Source organism: Vipera ursinii (assembly GCF_947247035.1).
Source record: "Vipera ursinii genome assembly, chromosome: 11".
Classification (NCBI taxonomy): Eukaryota; Metazoa; Chordata; class Lepidosauria; order Squamata; family Viperidae; genus Vipera; species Vipera ursinii.
Genome location: NC_139524.1, coordinates 7,324,257 through 7,341,756, shown reverse-complemented (window position 1 = coordinate 7,341,756; position 17,500 = coordinate 7,324,257). Strand labels below are relative to the sequence as shown.

The window sequence follows — 17,500 nt, the reverse complement described above, 5'->3', positions numbered from 1 at the left end:
TCACCTACCTCCCAGTGATGTCCCTGCTTCACCCATTGGTCTCCTGTGGCTATTGGGAAGACTTCAGCCTTTCATAAGCTGAAGCTCACTCTTGCTGTAGAATATCTGAAAGTCCTCCCAGTGAGCTACCTCAAAAGCCCTTGAATAGGATAGAATAGAATATTATTCTATTCTATTCTATTCTATTCTATTCTATTCTATTCTATTCTATTCTATTCTATTCTATTCTATTCTATTCCATTTATTCCATATTCTATTCTATTCTATTCTATTCTATTCTATTCTATTCTATTCTATTCTATTCTATTCTATTCCATAATTCTATTCTATTCTATTCTATTCTATTCTATTCTATTCTATTCTATTCTATTCTATTCTATTCTATTCTATTCTATTCTATTCTATTCTATTCTATTCTATTCCATAATTCTATTCTGTTCTATTCTGTTCTATTCTGTTCTATTCTATTCTATTCTATTCTATTCTATTCTATTCTATTCTATTCTATTCTATTCTATTCTATTCCAATATCTATTCCATTCTATTCTATTCTATTTATTCCACTCCACTCCATTCCAATATCTATTCTATTCCAATATCTATTCTATTCTATTCTATTCTATTCTATTCTATTCTATTCTATTCCATAATTCTATTCTGTTCTATTCTATTCTATTCTATTCTATTCTATTCTATTCTATTCTATTCTATTCTATTCTATTCCATAATTCTATTCTGTTCTGTTCTATTCTATTCTATTCTATTCTGTTCTGTTCTGTTCTGTTCTGTTCTGTTCTATTCTGTTCTGTTCTTTCCATTATTCTATTCTATTCTATTCTATTCTATTCTATTCTATTCTATTCTATTCTATTCTATTCCATAATTCTATTCTATTCTATTCTATTCTATTCTATTCTATTCTATTCTATTCTATTCTATTCTATTCTATTCTATTCTATTCTATTCTATTCTATTCTTCTATTCTATCCATGCAACGGATGGAAGCAACTGAGACTGAGAGAGAAAAACTTCAGAGGTTGCCTCTCGTGATTCAGTTCCCCCAAAGTTTCTAAAATGTACCTGTCAAGAGAGTGAGGGGAGCATCAAGGCTGTAGCGTCTTCCTGCTGCATGGGTCGCCACGCAACGGTAAGCTCCAGCATCCCTCTCCTGAACATCTGTGATCTGAAGGACACCACTTGGAAGGATAATGAACCTACGAACAGGAGGACAAAGAGGGAAAGATTAATTCCCACACTGGATCAACTCAAAATACAAGAGGACCCTAGAAAGTGTGCAAAGAAGAGCAGCAAAGATGATAAAGGATCTGGAGGCTAATTTCTAGGATGTGATTGGTTGAGGGACCCAGGTCTGTCTAACCTAATGAAGAGAAGGATTAGAGGTGACACCTTAGCTGTCTTCCCATACTTGAGGAGCTGTCACAGAGAAGAGGGGATTGGTTGATTGATCAGAGCACCTGAGGGCAGGACAAGAAGTACAATGGGTGAAATCTTGTTAAAGAATGGTCCAACCTAGAATAAAGGAGACATTTCCTGAGAGCGAGAACAATTAATCAAAGGGATAGCTTGCCTCCCAGTGTTGTGGATGCGCCATCGCTGGAGGTGTTCAAAAATAGACTGGGCAGCCATTTGACTGGGATGGTATAAAGTCTACCTTGAGCAGGCGGTTGGAAGACCTCTGAGGTCCCTTCCAGCCCGAGGGTTTTTTATGCTAATAGCAATAGCACTTAGATTTACATATTGTCCCATGGTACTTCACAGCCCTGTCTAAATGTATACAGAGTCAGCCTATTGCCCCTCGGAAGGAGTCAACCTTGAGCCCCGTCAGGATCGAACTGATGGCAGTGGGCAGAGTTTGCCTGCAATGCTGCATTCTAACTATGTGTCACCAAGGCTCCCTGTTCTGTGTTTTGTATCCCTTTCAGACTCTCTTAGAACTGGTCATGGACAGACACAATGGACTATTCTGACAATCCAGAGATAAACCTGTCAGTTGACACAACTACCTTCAGGCATTAAGCTCAGGCATACGTCACAGCTTGCAAGCCACAACCCGTGAAGCTTAGCAGTTCCAACTTAACTAACTCTGTTGTGTTGGAGGCGATGGGTGAGCCCTGCACAATTCACCTTGCTTCCGAAGGCACAGCCTCCTCGTCTTTTTGCCAGCTTATGACCGGAGCAGGCAAACCCTTGATCCGACACTCAAAACGAGCCACGCCATTTTCTTGCACAGACTGGGGTTCTGGATGTTGGAAAAACGGAGACAAGGCTGTGGTAGGAGGTGGGAGATCGGAGAAAGAGGAAAGAGAGAGAAAAAAGGGAGGCGTGAATTCCAAGCGGATGAACAATCTGGGTTTAGATAGTGTTGACCTACTATTGGTAACTGCTTGGGTTTTTGTGTTTGTTTTTTTAATTTTTGTAGAATATTTAGATTAGGGAAGGAAAATTAAAAAGCAAAGCACCAAAATATTTTTTTTAAAAAAATAGGGTTAATTTTGTGGATGATTTCAAATTGAAGCCATGGTTGATTAGAATAATAGTTAGTTAACAGAGGATTTTGGAATTTTAATCTTATCTTTCTGCTATTATGAGTAATATTTTTAAATTATGTTTATACTTTTACATATTATTATTATTTTTCCTGTTAACACTTTTGTTCTTAATATAGCATATAGATGACAGGCTAACAATTGGACACAATCTTTAACTATGGAAGGGATTGACCAAATTTCTTCCAACAAATGTATTTGTAGGACTCCAGAGATAGAGGACACAGTACATGTGGGTAGTTCTCAGCTTACAACATGTTTGTTTACTGACCGTTTGAAGTCCCGGTGGCACTGAAAAAAGGGACTGTTTTCCATACCGATGATTGTTTATTTTATTTTATTTTATTTTATTTATTTTATTTTATTTTATTTTATTTTATTTTATTATTTTATTATTTTATTTTATTTTATTTTATTTTTTTATTTTATTTTATTTTATTTTATTTTATTTTATTTTATTTTATTTTATTTTATTTTATTTTATTTTATTTTATTTTATTTTATTTTATTTTAATTCCATTTATATCCCGCCCTTCTCCGAAGACTCAGGGCGGCTTACAAGCTTAGCAGTAGCCTTCATTCTATGTATATGCCTGCTTATTAGGGCTTTCACACACACACCCAAGCGGCATTATTACAAAGTCAGCTTAATTGCCCCCAACAATCTGGGTCCTCATTTTACCTACCTGGGAAGGATGGAAGGCTGAGTCAACCTTGAGCCTGGTGGGACTCGAACCTGCACTAATTGCAGGCAGCTGGTGTTACTTAAGGAGGCATTAGCCCACTGCTCCACCAAGGCTTTTATGGAGAAATATCAAAATTTGCATGAGTTTCTAAAGGCTTTCGTCTCATTAGCCTATTATCTAAATCAAGGGTCTTCAAACTTGGCCCTTTTATTTTTTTTATTTTTTTATTTTTTTTATTGCATTTATATCCCGCCCTTCTCCGAAGACTCAGGGCGGCTTACAAGCTTAGCAGTAGCCTTCATTCTATGTATATGCCTGCTTATTAGGGCTTTCGTCCCCCCCCAAGCGGCATTATTACAAAGTCAGCTTATTGCCCCCAACAATCTGGGTCCTCATTTTACCTACCTGGGAAGGATGGAAGGCTGAGTCAACCTTGAGCCTGGTGGGACTCGAACCTGCACTCATTGCAGGCAGCTGGTGTTACTTAAGGAGGCATTAGCCCACTGCTCCACCAAGGCTCTTATGGAGAAATATCAAAATTTGCATGAGTTTCTAAAGGCTTTCGTCTCATTAGCCTATTATCTAAATCAAGGGTCTTCAAACTTGGCCCTTTTATTTTTTTTATTTTTTTATTTTTTTTATTGCATTTATATCCCGCCCTTCTCCGAAGACTCAGGGCGGCTTACAAGCTTAGCAGTAGCCTTCATTCTATGTATATGCCTGCTTATTAGGGCTTTTGCCCCCCCCCCAAGCGGCATTATTACAAAGTCAGCTTATTGCCCCCAACAATCTGGGTCCTCATTTTACCTACCTGGGAAGGATGGAAGGCTGAGTCAACCTTGAGCCTGGTGGGACTCGAACCTGCACTCATTGCAGGCAGCTGGTGTTACTTAAGGAGGCATTAGCCCACTGCTCCACCAAGGCTCTTATGGAGAAATATCAAAATTTGCATGAGTTTCTAAAGGCTTTCGTCTCATTAGCCTATTATCTAAATCAAGGGTCTTCAAACTTGGCCCTTTTATTTTTTTTTATTTTTTTATTTTTTTTATTGCATTTATATCCCGCCCTTCTCCGAAGACTCAGGGCGGCTTACAAGCTTAGCAGTAGCCTTCATTCTATGTATATGCCTGCTTATTAGGGCTTTCGGGGCCCCCCAAGCGGCATTATTACAAAGTCAGCTTATTGCCCCCAACAATCTGGGTCCTCATTTTACCTACCTGGGAAGGATGGAAGGCTGAGTCAACCTTGAGCCTGGTGGGACTCAAACCTGCACTAATTGCAGGCAGCTGGTGTTACTTAAGGAGGCATTAGCCCACTGCTCCACCAAGGCTCTGTTGTTGCATCATCCCCTGGGTCACGTGATCGAAATTCAGACGCTGGGCAACTGACATGTTGCGGTGTCCCGGATCACGTGATCCTCTTTTGCCACCTTCTCACAATCAAAGTCAATGGGGAAGCCAGATTCACTTCACAACCATGTTACTAACTTAACAACTTGCAGTGATTCACGTAACAACTGTGGCAAGAAAGGTCGTAAAATGGAGCCAAACTCAGAACCGTCTCGCTTAGCAATGGAAATTTTGGGCTCAATTCTGGTTGGAAGCCAAGGGTACCTTCTATTATTTATATGTGTGTAAGAAATAGGGACATCCGTATTTTGGATTGCACATGGGAGGAATGGTCTGTTGCAGTGATGGCGAACCTTTTAGAGACCGAGTGCCCAAACGGCAACACAAAACCCACTTATGTATCGTCGGGTGTTGGGTGGGCGTGGCCCATTGGGTGGGTGTGGCCCATTGGGTGGGCATGGCTCATTGGGTGGGTGTGGCCCATTGGGTGGGCGTGGCTCATTGGGTGGGTGTGGCCCATTGGGTGGGCGTGGCTCATTGGGTTGGCGTGGCTGCAGTGGTAACAGCAGACTGGGTAGGACTAAAAAGTTCAATCAATCAATTCCAACGTTGCAAGATCTTCTTTGCAAGAAGTTGAAATTGATTGATTGATTTGAACCTTTTTTTTTTGCACACAGCAGTGGAGGCCTAAAGCAAAAAGGTTTTATAAAACCCAGCTAAAGGCCTAGGACTGGGATGACAGCGCGCGTGCCCACAGAGAGGGCTCTGCGTGCCACCTGTGGCATGCGTGCCACAGGTTCGCTACCACGGGTCTATTGGGATTCTTATTAAAACAACCTATTTAATGAGTGGTCAGAACCCATTAAATATGGCATATAAAATTGCCTGTTCTCTGAATCGGGCAGAACCATTGAGAACTGGATCTGCTTGGGATAAATTATAGGGCTCATACAAAAATATTTTCTTTTAGTTCTGCCTTTCACCCTTTTTGTTGTCTATGATTTTTGCTGTTGCCTTACATTGTGCATTCTGATATGTCTGTTGATTAATCAATCAATCAATATGGGAAGAAGAGGGAAACATAAATTCTTTGTGAGGTTTTTTATTTGGGCGACACCAAATTGGTGTAAATTGGGTAAAGATTGCGGGATGCGTTCGAGAAGCCTTTTATGAAGAGCATGAAAATAAAAGAAAAATTTCCGTCAGGAGATTCGCTTTATGGTGTGTGTTCCCTTGGACACAAGAACTTCTATTTCTTGTACTTAAAAACGAGCAGAGGGAGTATTGAATTTCAGGTGGGTTTCGCTTCCTTGACTGGCTATTTAACCTGTCAAACAAGGTTTGCTAATGGACAAAGATGAATAAAATACGTTTGAAGAATACATTGCTTACATGAATTATGTATGGACAATTACAATGAATTGTGGTCACGATTTATTGAAACTGTTGTGTTACTTCATGTACAGGTCGTCCTTGACTTAACTACCCGGACTTCTGTTGCTAAATCAGGCAATTGTTAAGTGAATCGGGCCCAGGTTTATGACTTTTTTTGCCACCGTTGTTTAGTGAATCACTGAAGTTCTTAAGTGAGTCATGCAGTCATTAAGCAAATTGGGCTTCCCCCATTGACTCTGCTTGGCGGAAGCCTGATGGAAAGTCATAATGGAGATGACATGACTCAGGGATAGTGCAGCTGTCATAAATACATGCCACATCCCAAGTGCCCGAATTTTGATCACTAAATAAAAACAAACAGAGATCCAGGGATCTCTGAAGAACCAGTAATCCTCATTCAGATGTTGCAGAAATACAATATATATTGTATTGCCCCACTCTGAGGACTAGAAGCATACTGAACTAGAAGCACCTGAGGGCTTTTGTAACGAATTGCAGGGGACAAAATACTCACTTGATTCTCGGAGCATCAGAGTTTGGCCAGTGACTGACCCAAATGGGCCATGAAGGGTACAAGAATAATTTCCTTCAACACTGGAGCCTCCTGTGTGGTTGTCCTGTTTCACAGCTCCCTCAGTTGATGTGATCAACAAAGATCCGTTGGGGAGGACACGGAGGTTGCCTTCTTCTTCCAGTGGATGTCCGTTCTTCTTCCACGTAATATTGGAAAGCTGCTCACTGGATGGAAAGGAACGGAGACCTAGCCTTGGGAAGAAGAAAGGCAGCAAGGAAGCGACAAGGGAAGGGAAAAGATTTCTCAGTGCTGAGGACCCAGAGTGAGTGAGAAAGAAGCTCAATCTAATTCTACGTTGATTTTGTTTGGTATAAGATCTTGTAGAGACCAACTCTAGCAAGATTATATTAGTATACCCTACAACAGTGTTTCTCAACCTTGGCATCTTTAAGCCAGCATGGGGAATTCTGGGAGTTGAGGTCCACATGTCTTAAAGTTGTCAACGCTGAGAAACACTGTCCTACAACAATAAAGCAAGCAAGATTGCTGGAATCCTGACAGTGTCTTTGCCTTGAGCCGACCTACCTCGAAGGGCTGACATCAGGAAACAGGTTGCAACTCAGCTCCAACATCTCATGAGGGTCCAATGTCACTGGTCCAGTTCCAGAGCCACAGCTCAACTCCAAGGCCCGCACTTGAGAGGGTTCTCCTGCAGGCAAATGAGATGACCCCCAACTCATGTTAACCCACAGTTTGTATAATTACAGTCTACCGAATCAGTCCGAATTGGCCAAGTTCCCACCGTGCATAAGTCAAAATAAAGTAAGCTCAGTGGGTTGAGTAAGCAAAGATCAAGGATTTTAAGAAGAGACAATCATTGTCCAATCATTTGCTTGAGTGGGAGGCTGGACTAGAAGACCTCCAAGGTCCCTTCCAATTCTGTTATAAGAGTTCATCATAAAAAAAATGGTATTTTCTTGACAAGTAGATAAATTTATTTTGTTTTATTTTATTTTATTGAATTTGTATACCGCCCTATTCCCGTAGGACTCAGGGCGGTTTACAGGGCAGTTAAAACCATGAAATACAAAAATTAAAATCAATTAAAACAATTAAATTAAATTCAAGCCCGAAGAGTAAATCTAAAACCCAGTTAAATTAACAACCCCACAGTCTTTTCTTTGCAAATAAAAAGGAGACATGCTCTGTGTGTGTGTGTGTGTGTGTGTGTGTGTGTGTGTGAGAGAGAGAGAGAGAGAGAGAGAGAGAGAGAGAGAGAGAGAGAGAGAGAGAGAGAGAGAGATTTTCACTTAACAACCGGGTTACTAATTTAAACAAAGGCAGTGATTTGCTTAACAGCCTTGGCAAGAGAGGTCGTAAAATGAGGTAAAATTCCCTTAACAACTGTCTTGCTTAGCAAGAGAAAATTTGGGCTGAATTGTGGAGATAAGTTGAGGATGACCTGCACATAAAAGACTTGGATGCCACTTTCTGCCACTCTGCTCTCAATCAATCTGTATTCCAGCTGGCTGATTTTTGTTTCCCTGGATCTGTGACACTTTTTTTTTTTTAAATAAGCCTGGGTGAGAAACAGTGTGGCTGTCTGCCCATGCTTGAATAGATTTTACGGCGATTCCAGCAGCCTATTTAATCCTTTTGCTAGCAACTGCCGATAAACAGGCTGTGTTGGGGGTGCGCAGGGGAGAATGCAAAGAGGGAAGCAAATACACTTATGAGCTTGTAATTAACTGCACCAATGCCCAGAATTAACACAAGAGATGTTGAAAGCTTTAAAGAAATGGCAAAGGCAACTGGGGGGGGGGAGGGGAAACCCTCACATTATTGGCGAATAAAATGGTTAACTGCTCCATTAATTTAAAGTAGTCTGTTCTCCTTGCCTGCACAATCCATCCAAGTGCTAATATTTCAGAGCTAAGCATTGCCTGCTGTTTAACCAAGCAGCTCCTTCTTACCTGGGCTAGCCCAGTTCTTTAATGCAAGACCCTTCCTTCGAGGCCTTCTTTCCTTCAATGGTTAGGGGGCTGGGGGCTAAAACGTATGAAGAACGGTTCCAGGAATTGGGTATGTCAAGTCTAATGAAAAGAAGGACTAGAGGGGATATGTTAGCAATGTTCCAATGTTTGAAAGGCGCCTACAAGCCCGAGGGGGACCAACCTATTTTCCAAAACTCCAGAAGGCAAGACAAGAAACAACGGTTGGAAAGTAACCAAGGAGAGAAGCAACCTAGAACTAAGGCGAAATGTGAGAGCAATTAACCAATGGAATAACTTGCCTTCAGAAGTTGTGGGGACAGGAGGCTAAAGGATATGGTGAACAGTTGTGGGAATTGGGTGTGTCTAGTTCAATGAAGAGAAGGACTAGGGGTTTTGGGATAGCTGTGTTCCAATATCTCAGGGGCTGCCACAAAGAAGGGGGGATCAACCTGTTCTCCAAAGCACCTGAGGGCAGGAGAAGAAGTAACAGATGGAAACTCATCAAGGAGCGATCCAACCTAGAGCTAAGGAGAAATTTCCTGACAGTTAGAACAATTAACCAATGGAATAACTTGCCTTCAGAAGCTGTGTGGGTGATCCATCACTGAAGACTTTCAAAAAAAGACTGGAGCAAAGGGTTGGACCAGAACAAGAAGACCTCTGAGAACCCTTCCAACTCTGTTATTCTATATTCTATGCCTTCACCCTTTTATGGTCGACTTGGCTCAATACATTTCTGTAATTTTTCTCCAAGAACTCAACCTGGCTATTTTGTCACACTGATAAAAAGGTGCATGGAAGGGAGAAAGAAAGAAAGAAAGATGAAAGAAAAAGAAAGAAGGCTTGTCGGTATTCTACCAGCCCAACACAAGGAATGCCTTGCATTTGGCTTCATAGAATTCCTGGTCTCCTGTGATGACCCACATAATTGGCTGGGGTTATTTATTTATTTACGGGCTTTATTTTTATAACTAACGCACTCCCCAAAGAATCTCTGTCTCTTAGCTCTTTGCCCTATATGCTGATCACATTTAATGAAGATCTCCCTCCGGGAATCTTGGTGGCTTCTTTTAAACAACGGGAGTGGTTTCACACCATTTGGTCTTTTACCTTATGCCCACTAAAATGTGGTTTCTTTTAAACCAGGATACATTTTGAGCCAAGCAGAATCACCCAGTTCACAACTTAAACCAAAAGCTGTGATCTATAAACCACAACTGTTGCTAATTATTATCATCTCAGGGACGTGGTGGCTCAGTGGGTTAGGACGCTGAGCTTGTCGATCAGAAGGTCGGCAGTTTGGCGGGCCGAATCCCGAGTGCCGCGTAGCAGAGTGAGCGCCTGTTACTCGTCCCAGCTTCTGCCAACCTAGCAGTTCGAAAGCACATAAAAATGCAAGTATAAAAATAGGGACCACTAAGGTGGGAAGGTAACAGCGTCTAGTCATGCCGGCCACATGACCACGGAGACATCCTCGGACAAGCACTGGCTCTTCGGCTTTGAAACGGAGATGAGCAACGGCACCTAGAGTTGGAAACGACTAGCACGCAAGTGCGGGGGAACCTTTACCTTTACTATTATCATCTCTGTGATTTGTTGAATGAGACCTGGTTCATACAGCCTGCCAAGCCAAAAAGTGCTAAGCTTGGTTTAGTAACTTGAATGAATCTAGCTCGTCAGCCATGATTTTTTTTCAAATTTTTTAAATTAATTTTCTATTATTATATTTGATTAGTGCTCAATAAACATCGTGTTGTCTGGGTTAATTTGTTTGCTTGACGATACAGCTTACATTCTTAGTCTCTACCCTTTTTTTCCAACCATTGACAAAATAAGTTCCATGTTTGAAAATATTCTGTTATCTTCTTTCTCTTTGATTCTCAGTCTGTCCACTTCAGCACAGTCCAATATCTTCTTGATTATCTCTTCATCTAGTGGTGTCTCTTCATTCTTCCAATGCTGAGCAAATACAATCCTCGCTGCTGTTAGTTACGTGCAATGTTAAATATACACTTTGCTTATCAGATTTTTCTCATATTATACCTAGTAAGAAAAGTTCAGGTTTAAAATCTACATGTTTTCTGAACATCTTTTCTAACCAAACGTGTATTTTTGTCCTTTTTTTTTTTGCTTTAACACAGGTCCACCACAAAGGATAATATGTGCCAGATTTTTGGTCATAGCTCATCAGCCATGATTAAGAGGTTTGCATATCCAGGGAAGCCAACCAAGGCATTAACGGATTTTTGCAATGGGCAGTGTTTGGGCTAAATCAGGGGTAGGCAACTTTGGCTCTTTTATGACTCGTGGACTTCAACTCCCAGAATTTTAATTTAATTTTTAATTTTAATTCCATTTATATCCCGCCCTTCTCCGAAGACTCAGGGCGGCTTACAAGCTTAGCAGTAGCCTTCATTCTATGCATATGCCTGCTTATTAGGGCTTTCACACCCCCCCCAAGCGGCATTATTACAAAGTCAGCTTAATTGCCCCCAACAATCTGGGTCCTCATTTTACCTACCTCGGAAGGATGGAAGGCTGAGTCAACCATGTTAGCACTTTTCTATTAAATTCCACAGTAGAGGGTATGGATTTAAATTACAAGACAACAGATTTCAACTGAATGTTAGGAAAATCTTCCCACAAGTAAAATCATGGTGGGCTCTCCTTTTTTGGAAAATTGAGTGTTACCTTGGATGTTTTCTAATCTAACTTGTGCTCAGGCCAGGAGTCCTCTTATCATCTCACACAAATGGCTGTCCAACCTTTGCCTTTGTTAACATGAAGGCTAGACAGTCTTAAGATAATTGAATTTGAATCCCTATATTTCTGAGCCAGCCATGCTGATGGGAAAGGGAGAGGTTTCCAAGCTGAGCCATGGTGGCTCAGGAATTCTGGGAGTTGAAGTCCACGAGTCATAAAAGAGCCAAGGTTGCCTACCCCTGGGCTAAATGATTTCCAAAGGACTTTCCAATTCTTACATTCTATGTTCACTGCTATTAAATCAGTACAGGTAATCCCTGACTTACTACTGTTCGTTTAGCGACTGCTCAAAGTTACAACAGCACTGGGAAAAGTGACTTATGACCATTTTTCACCGTTACGACCGTTGCAGCATCCCCGTGGTCATGTGATCAAAATTCATACAGTACGTTTGGCAACTGGCATGCATTTATGACGGTTCCTCCATCCGAGGGTCGTGAGATCAACTTTGGTGACCTTCTGACAAGGAAAGTCAACAAGGAAATCAGATTTACTTAACAACCGCGTGGCTAACTTAACCCCTGCAGTGATTCGCTTAAGAACTGTGGTGGAAAAATGGGGCAAAACTCACTTAACAACTCCCTTGGTTAGCAGTGGAAATTTTGGACTTAATTGCAGTTGTGAAGTCCAGGAGTACCTGTAAGTCACTGTTAAGCAAGACCCAGCTTAGCATAATGTGAGAATCTAGTCATAGTGTCCCAGTTCACCTACAATCTTAAAGCATAAGCCATAAACAATACGGGATCCAATCTGGGTCAGTCCCCAGAACCAGAGATGTGTCTTCTGAGCTTTTGGATTGGTGCTGGAGCCCATCCTCAGGGATCTTCTCAAAGTCAGGGCTCCCCAACCGTTGGTCCGTGGACCGGAACCAGGCCAGAAACCAGACCTCACAAACAAGCGAAGCATCCCATCCATGGGATGCAAGCAGCACACGAAACCACGTCCCCTCCGGTCCACAGAAACACCTCTGTCCATGGAACCGGTCCCTGGTGCCCAAAACGTTGGGGACCTCTGCTATAAGTGATACACTACAATGAACACATTTGCAGAATGTGTTCTTCAAACTCCATGGAAGCTACAGAACCGTTTGGTTTCAGGGTAGGTCAAGTAACCATGTATGCAGCCCCCCAAATATTTTTCTCCCACTAGAGAGAGAACTTTCCCAGGCCTGATTGCCAAGAATCTTGTAGCTGATGTAACTTGAGAACAACCCATGCACTTCGGACAGTTGTTCTCACCCCAACCGCCTAATAAAGTCAAATCTCTCTTGAATTCAAGCCTGGCTTCTGATGACATCAATGGACACTCCCAGACAGGGTGTTTTTTTTTTTTTGGCAACAATCCAGAGGCTTTTTTTTTGTCACTCTCTTCTTTCAAGATTTTTTTTTTTTGGCTTTCCATTCATCCTGCATCCCTTGGGATTTTTCCCCCCAATGAGGTCTCTCCTGTCTAACTTTCTGAGATCAATAAAGATCCACCAGGTGCAGCTACTAGTTGGAAAAGCTGTTGGAAGAGAAATTTTTCAGAAAGATCTTTCCTTTCTCACCTCCATTTTTTCTGCATAAGTCTAAGTCTGCTTTTTCACGTCAAATATGCTACCCAAATATTTTTCCAGAAAACAACAACCATCCACTGCACTGACTGTTCCTAATTTGCAAAAGTGCAGCAACTGATTCCCAGTTGTTCAACAGAAACCCACCTCCCAGAAGACTACAAATTTATGCACAGATATTTGCTCAGCAGACCACAAATTGATTTAACTCTGAGCCTCGACGTGTCCCAACTGTAAAATGGGATTTTATACTTAAAATGTGGAATGACACAAATCGGCTGCTCTTCAGCATTTCTAGTTAGCACACTGTTAGTCATACCCTAATTGCTTATTTTTTTTATTCTCTAATTTGGACCTTATCCTTTAGAAGGATTTTCCTGAGAATCATTTACAGCAGGGGTCCTCAGTCTTGGCAACTTTAAGACTTGTGGACTTCAACTCCCAGAAAGATTTTAGAAAGATTTTCCTGAGAATCATTTACAGCAGGGGTCCTCAATGTTGGCAACTTTAAGACTTGTGGACTTCAACTCCCAGAATTCTGGGAGTTGAAGTCCACAAGTCTTAAAGTTGCCAAGGTTGAGGACCCCTGATTTACAGCATATAAAAAAAATTACAATCCATTAATCTCTCACTCAGCCTCAGGGCACCTCACCTGTAAAATATGTGTATTTAATATATTTGCCTTTCATCAGTTTGGCACTGAAATCTCCAAATGATAATTCCTCACTGTTGATGGAGCATAAAGAAACTAGCAGAAATTAATTCCTTTAAACTATTGCTGCCTGACCTTCTCCTCATCCCAACATTCTTTCATTATTTTGCAAGTTTTATTGGTTCTCCAGAAACTCAAGACACTTATATGGCGTTCTTCAACTCTACAATGTTAGGCTGAGACAGGGCCCAGTCACCCTCCATGGTTGAAGTTGGATTTGAACCAGGGCCAACGCCATTCCACCACAGGGCCTTTAGATAAGGAATTCCCAGTTTGTTAACTTTTGCTGAGATTTTATGAAAAGCTTCAGGAGTGACACCTCTCAACTCTGATCTTTGTCCACAAGAAAAAGATATCTTACATCATGGAATAAAACAACACACAGATTCCAAAGCACCGGAAGGCAAGACAAGAAACAATGGATGGAAACTAATCAAGGAGAGATCCAACTTAGAAGTAAGGAGAAACTTCGTAACAGTGAGAAAAATTACTGTTATCAATGGAAGAAAAGGAACACGGTGGCTCAGTGGGTTAGGACGCTGAGGTTGTCGATCAGAAGGTCGGCAGTTTGGCGGGTTGAATCCCGAGTGCCGCGTAACAGAGTGAGCGCCTGTTACTCGTCCAAGCTTCTGCCAACCTAGCAGTTCGAAAGCACGTAAAAATGCAAGTAGAAAAATAGGGACCACTACGGTGGGAAGGTAACAGCGTTTCGTGCGCCTTTGGCGTCTAGTCATGCCGGCCACATGACCACGGAGACGTCCTCGGACAAGCGCTGGCTCTTCGGCTTTGAAACGGAGATGAGCACCGGCCCCTAGAGTCGGAAACGACTAGCACGCATGTGCGGGGGAACCTTTACCTTTACCTTTTATCATTGGAACAGCTTGCCTTCAGATGTTTTTAAAACACTGGACAGCCACTTCTCTGAAGTGGTATAGGGCAGAGGTCCCCAACCTTTTGGACACCAGGGATCGGTTCCGTGGGGAGACGTTTTTCCGCGGACTGGAGGGTCCATGGTTTCATGTGCTGCCTGCATCTCACTGTTGGGGCTTTGTTTGTTTGTGCAGCCAGGTTGCCAGCATGCCACGGCCTGGTATTGGTCCATGGACTGGCAGTTGGGGACCCATTCTTAAGCAGGGAGTTGGACTAGAAGACCTTCAAAGTCCCTTTCAACTGTAGTCCAATTGATACTGGATCTCAATCTTCATTGGGAACACAGATGTGACTGTCCTAAAAGGCTACCTTACCAAAGAGACAGCTGATAAGTGTAAATAAAACTTAGCTCTTCAGAATGTGGAGAAGACAAACAAAAGATAACTCCTCTGCAGAACAAAAAACACAACAACATCCATCCAGAGATGTATGTATCTTCTGAGTTAACATTCAAGAGCTTCCCAAACCTCTAAAAGAATACATTGCAACAAGACCCCCCCAAATGATTCATTTTACTTTTGCACAAATCATTTGGCATTCCTGCTCAAATTATCAGGAATGAAAGTCAGTGGTGCAGAATAGTTCATGAGACCTTTCTTCGCGGAAAGATCTCAAATTCTGAAAATGCCAGGGCCCTTTTTAACCAGATTCAGGGTCATTTTTCTACCCATAAGATACCAAGCCGTTGTTTTATGTTCAGGAAGGGAAAATTATTAAACTCCTGCAAAGTAAACATAGAAGCTATCTCTAATTTGAATTACATTTGTGTCTTTGTGTATGTGCCTGCATGAGTGGGATGGCCCCAACCTTATTAGTCCCCCATAAGGTTTTAAAATCTTGTTTTTTTCCATGAAGGTCTTGATTAGGAGCTAGAAAATGGCGTTGGTGCTGTTTTAGTCAGGGCCTTTGTTTGTGCTGATGGTGTATCTTCTTTGTTTTAATTTTTATTTAGAGTCACATTTGTTAATGCTATGTTAGAGTCATAGAAGGGACATATAAATCAATTTAAGTAATTAAAATGACAAACTCTTTGTTACCTGTGTGCAGTGCAGCGACATAAATATAAAAAGGGAAGCTTCTCTCACACCATTGTGTGTTCTCCTTCCCACCTCCCTGACACTTGTGGCTATGCCACAAGTTGCAGCTCTGCTTGCTTTTTTTAAAAAAAAGAACAACTCAGTTTTCTATTTATGAGTGTGCACCACTTAGAATCATATCAAATCATCAGTTTAACATCTGCTTTCACTGAAAAGAAACCAGAAACACTTTCTTTCCTGCCTATCATTTTCCCACAAGGAATGACTCTTCCTTCGTTTCCTTCAGATGCTTGGCAACTGGCTCACATTTATGACGGTTGCAGTGTCCTGGGGTCACGTGATCACCTTTTGCGAACTTCTGACAAACCAATTCAAGGGGGGGGGCAGATTCACCTTGTGAACTGTGTTCCAACTTGACAACTGCAGTGATTCTTGCAACAATAGTTGCAACAAAGGTCCTAAAATGGAGCAAAACTCACTTAACAACTGTCTCGCTTAGCAACAGTAATTTTGGGCTCAATTGTGATCATAAGTTGAGGATTACCTGTACTCAGATTCATAGAAAAGTCAGTGTAGGCAACCTTGGCTCTTTGATGACTCGTGGACTTCAACTCCCAGAATTCCTGAGCCAGCCACGCTGAGGGGAAAGGGAGAGGTTTCCAAGCTGAGCCAGGCTGGCTCAGGAATTCTGGGAATTGAGGTCCACGAGTCATAAAAGAGCCAAGGTTGCCTACCCCGGAGGAAAAAAGACTTTATGTCAGGACGTCATAAACTGAAGCCTATGACTTTGCTTAAGGAATCAGGTAGTCATTATGCTAATATGGATCATGTTTAGATCGACCCGAGTATGCTAATCCACCTGAGACCTTCTAGCTTCTATTTTCTGACTCCGATGTTCTTTTCAGGAACAGAATGTACCTGCCCTCTAGGTAGAAGATCATCTGCCGACATCGCATCCTTTTCTGGAACTTGTCCCAACTCCCAAGATCAGCCTAGGGAGGAGTATGAGGATCCATTTAGAGCAGGGGTCCCCAACCCCCCCCCCAGGCTGGGACCCACTACCGTCCATTTGCAAACGGGCAGGTAAGTGCCCGCAGCTCCACTTACACAAGCAGCAGGTGAGCATGAACACGCCTGCTACTCGTGTGTAACCATTCCCTCTCCCTCCCCCGCTTGCCAGTCCGCAAAGTTTGGGGATCACTGATTTACAGTTTTGAGGATCCAACAGGTCTGGGAATTGAGACCGTTAAAGAAAGAAAAAATTCCATTTCAAGTAGGTAACTGGGTTCTTTCTTCTAATCCATTTGCCCCATTGGTTGCAGGCGGTCTGATGTGCTGGACAAAAATATCCAGCTTGAACTGGTAGCTAAAACTTTTAAAGCTTTAATAGGTTTTTTTTTCCTTTTCATTAGCAGACTACAAAAGGCAACGTGGTTGCCAAGACGTTAAAACCTCCTCTCCTCTCCTATGAAGGGTGCTATAAAACTAAAGCAAATGAGCTATTACTCTTTGCGCGATATGCAATGTGGAAGCCCTGGGAAAAGAAATAAAAAATGCATTTGGATTTGTCAGCATCCGGAGCTTTTAAAAATTTAAGAAGGTAAATCGTAAAGATGGGTCAGATTAAGCTTTGGGCCACCATGAATGACCGCGGTCCATGTTCAGTCTTAGGGGTTGCTTCAACATCTACAGGGGGAGAGAATAAGGGAATCATGTACACCAGAGCGTTAACCCATTTAGATTAAGCCTGGTTTGGGCCCAGGTTATTTGAATGACATATTTTCTTGGTCACATCAACCTGACCCCTCAGAGCAGGGAGGCTGGAATTGCTCCTAAGGAAGGCCACCTAACAGGACCAAGGAGAATGGCCTTATCTGTGATGGATCTCTCTTTATAGAGCAGAGGTCCCCAACCTTTTGGGTACCAGGGACCGGTTACGTGGAGAGAGGTTTTTCCACAGACTGAAGGGAGCGTGGTTTTGTGTGTTGTCTGCATCCTGTG

The 17,500-nt window shown here is 42.0% G+C and overlaps 1 protein-coding gene across 1 annotated transcript in view; it reads right to left on the bottom strand.

Moving 5' to 3' along the window:
- Positions 1-17,500, bottom strand: part of IGDCC4 (immunoglobulin superfamily DCC subclass member 4) — a gene marked incomplete at both ends in the record, with an annotated part of 82,117 nt that overhangs the window by 46,959 nt on the left and 17,658 nt on the right. Inside the window, 4 exon segments of the mRNA XM_083371314.1 lie at positions 1,081-1,214; positions 2,146-2,287; positions 6,512-6,762; positions 7,097-7,220. Coding sequence (XP_083227440.1) covers positions 1,081-1,214; positions 2,146-2,287; positions 6,512-6,762; positions 7,097-7,220 — 651 coding nt within the window.